Source organism: Chaetodon trifascialis, chromosome 1 (genome assembly GCF_039877785.1).
Source record: "Chaetodon trifascialis isolate fChaTrf1 chromosome 1, fChaTrf1.hap1, whole genome shotgun sequence".
NCBI lineage: Eukaryota > Metazoa > Chordata > Actinopteri > Chaetodontiformes > Chaetodontidae > Chaetodon > Chaetodon trifascialis.
This window is the reverse complement of record NC_092056.1, coordinates 23477380-23484015: the sequence shown is the minus strand read 5'-3', so window position 1 is coordinate 23484015 and position 6636 is coordinate 23477380. Positions and strand designations below refer to the sequence as shown.

The window sequence follows — 6636 nt, the reverse complement described above, 5'->3', positions numbered from 1 at the left end:
TCAGAGCAAAATGTTAGCTAATGCATTCCATTTGCTCTTTGTAACCGGGAGCAGGTTGGACACGTATGGCGACATAAGCAGGCACGATTACTTTGTTTCTGCTGAGGCTTTTTAATCCCTAATTTCATGCACTGATCAGAGGAGAGGCCCTGAGCTCCAGACACGATCACTGGCCCTTCAGTTGCATTTCAATTGAATCCTCACGATCAAGAAGCGACTTGTTCTGGGCCCCTCAGGAGCAAACATCCTGTGAACAGCGAGGAAATAAGCATTGTTGTTTATCAGAGTGTTGAGTCAGATTTATATAAATATATATTAAAGATAGACATTAATCTTTCTAACTTTAATTTACAATACATGTTTGTCTAGTTTTGTTTAAATTTACAATTACATGAAAGGCGTTTTTCTCATTTGATTTGTTTGTTACCTTGCAACATTCCGTATAACGCCTCATTTTTTTTTTTTTATTGGCTCTTTGTATTATACATTTATGAATCATCAATGTCATTGTAACGCTGGTCATTCAAAGCGACTCCCTGTAACAAAAGGAAGTAGGCAAGAAGCGACAAAAAGAAAGAAAAAAAAAACTATTACATCAATCAGCTGACTGATGCCACTTATGAATATGCATCGCGCGGTTAGATGGGGCTCTCAAGGAAGATAATTGATTAGACAGGAAGGCAACATGGTGAGAGGAGCTCCAAAAGGCTGCGGAGTCTCTCCCTCGGCTGAGTTGGGGATTGTTTAAAGCACATCCTAAACCTAGAGAGGATACGGCTGCAGCGAATCAGCGCTTTTCATCTGCCTTCGCTGCCCTGAACGCGCACATGAAAAGAGCCTGTCCTCTGACCACCTGAGTCCGGCTGAGGAGCGCGTGACGGCACCGCGTCTGTGTTTGCTCCTTTTGAAAATAAAACAGCGACCACGAGCCCACGTCTATTATGAAGAGAAATTAAACAATAATAATAATGATCAGAAGTTAATAAATAATAAATATATATACCAGCGAGAAAGGGTGCTTTTTATTTAGAGGAGGATAAGTTAAGAAATCGAAAAGTTTGTCTCCTAAAATTCATTTTTGATTTTTTTTTTTTACACATAAATCTATTTTTTTTTTCCTGCTGTTAAATAAGACGGATAAAAAAAAAAAAAAAAATAATAACTTGCATTAACAAGACTGCCATGTCTGTGAGTGTTTTAAAGGCTGGATATGCTTTAAAAATCTCGGCGAAATTTGAATAATAGGAATATTGATGGCATTTTCCTTCGCTGTTTTTTCTTTCTTCTCCTTTTACCTTTATTTTTTAAATCTTTTATTACGTGTCACCTGATTTCAAACAAGCGAGTGAAACGGCTGAACGCGCTTTGAAGGATAATTGAGAAGTCCTGTCATCCTCAAGTTAAGCATGGCTGCCATCAAAGATTTCCTGATACTTCAGCTATTAGGGAGTGTAAAAAAGCTACATTTTATCTGCTTATTATACATTACCAGTTTTGCTTTATTGTGCTTTTTTGTAAATATTAATATCAAATATGGATAATACCTATGCACAAAGGTATGCTGCTTGTGGCCTCGACTGAAAACGCCTCTTTGATATTCATGAAATATTTCTTCAACGTTTGAGCCAAAATTAGAATTTAACTTTTTTTTTAAAAAAATCTATGCTTGCTTTTTGAAGCTTTAAAACAAATCTGAGGGTTCATTTTGAAAGATGTACCGCATTTGTGCACAATAAAACCACAACAATAAAGCTTGAACGCTCATTCAAAATGCATGGTATTTGGACAGATTTATAAGAGCGAACTATTACTATCGAATTTTATATCACAACCAATAGATAAATTAGGAATGGACCTTAAAAAAAGAGGGGGGAAAGAAAAAAGGCTGATACTGCATGAGCAGAATGTGTGTGTGTGTGTGTGTGTGTGTGTGTGTGTGTGTGTGTGTGTGTGTGTGTGTGTGTGTGTGTGTGTGTGTGTGTGTGTGTGTGCGCACCAAAACACGGTCAGCTGCAAGTGACTGTAGAGGGAGCTCCAACACTAAGTTTACATAAACTTCCTCTGATAAGGGCTCACACATGCAAATGATCACATCACGGGCAAACAAAATAAATGATGTTATTATTAGCTATACAGCGACTATATATTACAATTATACCAAAGAGCAGCGTTAGTTGAGGAAAATGTATGATATATGTGAAGAGCAAAAGCATTACAAATTGAGCATGATGAGATCTGGGAGTTGCTCTACAAAGCCAAAGCCCATCAGTCAGATCAACCGAGCCACTCTTACCAAGTACCAGCGATCATCTATCCGTCATTTATTACCTAAAGTCTCTTCACACAATTTCAGACGAAAATTAATGAAAGAATTATTCATTTTAATGCGAGCGCTACGCTTCTATAGGGATAATCCCACAACATTAATATCCAAATGTATGCCGCAATGCTGGCTAATTAGCCTTAAGTCCCTCCACTACAAAAGTGTGATAAATCCCTCTCGAATATTTACTTATCACTAGCACGGAGGATGAAGTCTATGCCTCAGGCTGTCCACTAACACACATACAAAAACCAAAGCAATGCAATTCAAGCTGCAATGCACAGTGAGAGCCACCATCAAAAGCAGCTGTCACAACACCTCGTCCAAAAACCGACAATTTCTTAAAGTTGCAGCAGTTCATTTATTAGCCAAAATATAGACTTTCTTGTACAATTTGGTTCACAAGTATGTACATATTCTTAACTTTATATACAAAACATTTGAACATCAAATCCTCACAGAACTTACAAAAAACAAAACAAAACAAAACAAAAAAATAAACTCACAGACTACAGGTTCATACATTATTACATTAGCAGTTTTACACAGGACATGCTTACAATGTAAGTATACAGAGATGTATTATTCTTATTTTACATTCCATATTCAAATTAAAAGAAACAGAAAAAAGAGGATGGGTGAGAGGTTATGGAGAGGAGGGAGCCGAAAGAACCACCGCTGCTTCTAGTTGGTTCAGAGGCCTGAAATATACAGGGGTAAAAGAAAGGAAAAAAAAATGTAGTGATCTAAAGAAAAAAATAACACTAATAATAGCCTCATGAAGAGCTAAAACACAAAGTGATATAAAAGTGACAATTGCCTTTCAAAAACGAGCCTGTAGTGAATTTGCATTGAGCTCATTTGCATGACCAAACAAGTAAGTGTAACATAGGCCTTGACGGAATAACACAAGCGCACACACAGGGATAAAACAAATCTTAGAATAAAAGCTAATTTGGGTAAATATGGCGTTTTAAAAAAGAAAATGAGATATGGCATCAAAAAAAAATAAAAAATAAAAAAAAAAATCCCCAGATGTCATTAACTGACAGCCTATCTTTGAACTGGGTGGAAAGCTGTTTTTAACAACTTTTTCTCTGCGTCCAAGGCACTAGATCTCTCTGAAACTGCGGCCATAAAAATGAAAATGCGTTCATTAAACCGTTTAGAATATAATAATCAGAGCCCCTCTTGACTTTCAGGGAATTTAGTGTCGCTGTTTTAATGAGTTGGTGGATTCATGTAAACCGTTTGGATACAAGCACATGGGCCTTAATATCACATGGATGTAACACCACCAAATAAAGGAAGGAAGGCCCAAAAATGAAGAACAGTTTTCACCCAATTCAATTTAAATTTAACTCTGTTTCTTAAATGCTTTCTGATGAGGTTTTCATTGTCCTCTCGGTCATTTTTCAAAGCAGTTACGCGCGCACGCACACACACACACACACACACACACACACACACACACACACACACACACACACACACACACACACACACACACACACACACACACACACACACACACACACACACACACACTCTCTGTAAGCTCTAACATTGTAACACTGTTCATCTGTGTGGCCTGGAGAGAAAAAAAAATCCATGAACAGGCAAAGAAGGCGAAAGGAGGTCTAAAATAATAGAAATGAATGACGGGCAATGGACTAGTGTCTTTGTTTTTGTAGTTATTTATACATGCGCGTCTCAGTGTCGGGGACATGTACCTGTGACTGGAGTCTCTGAACTATGACTCTTGTCCTCCGTTTGCCTGCTGCTGTAGAGGGCCAGGCCGGTGGCAGTGGCCTGGTTTGCCAGTCCCAGGTAATGATTTGAGTTCAGTAAAGCCAGCTGATGCGCCGAGAAGGCTCGGTTCGTCCAGTTCTGGATTTTCCCGACGGGACAAGAAGAGATGAGTCTGTGAGGGGCGATTATGGTCTGCGCGGCCGGCCCTGCGGAGTTGCTGCCGTTCATTTGTGGCGATTTCCGCGGATTGTCAGGGGCCGTGGCTGTCTCTGCCAAAGACCAGATCTTTGGCTTTTGGGATGGCGCAGGGTTGTTTTCTGAGGCCGGCGAGCTAACGGACACCGGGTTCAGTTTGAGCTGTTCCCCGTTTGCTTGGGACGCTTTGGTGTCCAAAGACGCGTGATGATGGTGGTGGGGGTGGTGGCTGTGGAAGTGCTCTCCTCCTCTCTCCACATCTTTGCCCTCTTTCCCCACAGTCTTTAGAAACCTCTGGTCGGGCCCTTGTAAATCCTCATAGCCGTCAGAAATCTCAGAGTCACTCCTTCCGTCTAATTTAATATCTGAATGCAGGTCGTCCTGGTCGTCCAAGTCGTCCTTGTTCTCAATATTTTCCGTGTCGATGTTCTCCAAGTCGATCTCCTCCTCGTCCTCCCTCTTGTCCCCCTCCTCCCCCTCGTGATCGCTGGAGTAAACATTTCCCTCTTCATCGGTGCGGTTCCGAGGGGTCCAGGTCATCTTGTTCTCCTTCTTTAGCCTCCTCCTGGCGTTGGCGAACCAGGTGGACACCTGGGTGAGGGTCATTTTGGTGATGATGGCCAGCATGATCTTCTCACCCTTGGTTGGGTAGGGGTTCTTGCGATGCTCACTGAGCCAGGCCTTCAGGGTGCTGGTGCTCTCCCTGGTGGCGTTTTTGGGTCTGGACGGGTCACCGAACTGATACTGACCATATGGGTAAAAAGCCGGGTGGTGGTGGGCAAACCCTGGGTGCTGGACACCGGGACTGTCTTTCAGTTCATACTGAGCACCCTGCAAACACAAAGAGTCAGGGAGATGTGTTAGACTTCAAATATTAATTCCATGTGCTACTCTGTAATTCTTCTTCCGGATAAACATGAGCACAGCTCACAGGATGACATGCGGATTTACAGTAATAAAACAACAATGAACTTATTATTTAAGCGTAAACAAACAAAACGGTTCACTTCTTATTGACACATCTTGAGTCGTTGTTTAAGTACCATAAGCTTCATAAACGAATGAAACAGTATTATAATTGTATTTAAACCGAAACACTTGCAAAGACAAGACTTTAATGGCTGCACTTTTTTCCACACCTATTCATGTAAAGCTCTGAGAGCGTATTGCATCATTGTGTTAACTCTTTTGCTGTAACTTTCAGCAAATTATGTGCTAACACCCCCCCCCCCCCCCCCCCCCAAAAAAAGCACAGTTAGCTAATATGTTACTTTTTAACCACTTTTAGCTAAATTTCTGCAAAGATTCAACCAGCAAGTTTGCCGCGGCGCTCTGAAAGTTTACACTTAAAAGTGCAGATAAACAAATTGCCAGGCCCGCGCTGTTCTTTTCTTTTAATTGTAAGCGTAACATACAAGTTGTGGAGGAGTTAAGAGAGAGCAGGGGACTCACCAATTGATTGAAAATTGATATATCGTTTGAGTAGGGGAGAAACGCTCCATAGCCCTGCGCTGCTGCGGCGAAAGGAGATCCATACATAGTGGAGAGGACGTTGGAGAGTGCGCCGGACGGACTGAGCTCTGTCCCGGACCGCGCATTGCTGGCGATCCCCTGGCGCTCCGTCGGGTATATCGGTCGGATGTACTGATATCCCAGCTGAGGGAAAGACATAGTGGTAGGAAAAGGGGAAAAAGTCTGCTGCAACCACACAAAGCAAGGGAATTGCCTCGATATCCACTTTTACAGTGTGAGCATGTGGGCAACAAAAGGTGCAAGCAAGGGAAGTCTATATTTCCTCGGGAACAGCCACTGTAAACGATCCGGTTGCGCCCCTTATTTCTTCCTCTTCTTCTTCTTTCCACCCTCACTTCCCTATTGATCTGGATGGACTAAGGTCAGGTCCTTACAGATTGCTTTAGATTATTGGGACTCCCTTGCTCAGATTGACATTTCTAGTCGTTTAGAAGCCCCTCCTATTTCTCAAATCTCACCCCTCTCATATCCACCACACACCAAACAGCCTCTCTCTCTCTCTCTCTCTCTCTCTCTCTCTCTCTCTCTCTCTCTCTCTCTCACTCGCTCGCTCGCTCGCTCGCTCTCTCGCGGATAAGCGCACTGACGTCGCGAGCTCTTATTTGAATGGGGTTTCAAATCTCATTTTATGGCTCGCCAATCTATTTCATTTGTTATTTGTCCGCGTCTGTCCGACCATAATTTCTTGTGTTAATTCACAATTTTGGCCGTTTGCACAACAGTAAGCATTTTGGTGTCAGTGACTGATTAACTTTCTCTCTTTTTAGTTTTTTTTTTTTTTTTTGGCTGCAGTTTCTTTTTAATGCACAAATGCAGAAGAAACTTTGCCTTGT

At 41.7% G+C, this 6636-nt stretch overlaps 1 protein-coding gene across 2 annotated transcripts; it reads right to left on the bottom strand.

Moving 5' to 3' along the window:
• Positions 1–2505: 2505 nt before the first annotated feature.
• irx3a (iroquois homeobox 3a) lies at positions 2506–6170 on the bottom strand. Of its 2 annotated transcripts, XM_070966633.1 has the most exons (3): positions 5723–6170; positions 4057–5101; positions 2506–3024 (listed from the first exon to the last, which is right to left on the bottom strand). In XM_070966633.1, exons 1-3 carry the CDS (start codon positions 5939–5941, stop codon positions 3017–3019), a joined length of 1272 nt encoding a protein of 423 aa, XP_070822734.1. In that variant the 5' UTR covers positions 5942–6170; the 3' UTR covers positions 2506–3016. The 2 variants fall into 2 exon arrangements, with proteins under 2 accessions (XP_070822734.1, XP_070821918.1); XM_070965817.1 differs by lacking the exon at positions 2506–3024 and having other exon boundaries at positions 3879–5101.
• Positions 6171–6636: the final 466 nt, after the last annotated feature.

Coding starts and splice junctions, on each gene's coding strand:
- irx3a (XM_070965817.1), bottom strand. CDS start 5,941: ATGTCTTTCCCTCAGCTGGGATATCAGTACATCCGACCGATATACCCG. Junction 5,102..5,722: donor TATCAATTTTCAATCAATTG/GTGAGTCCCCTG, acceptor TTGTGTTTGCAG/GGTGCTCAGTATGAACTGAA.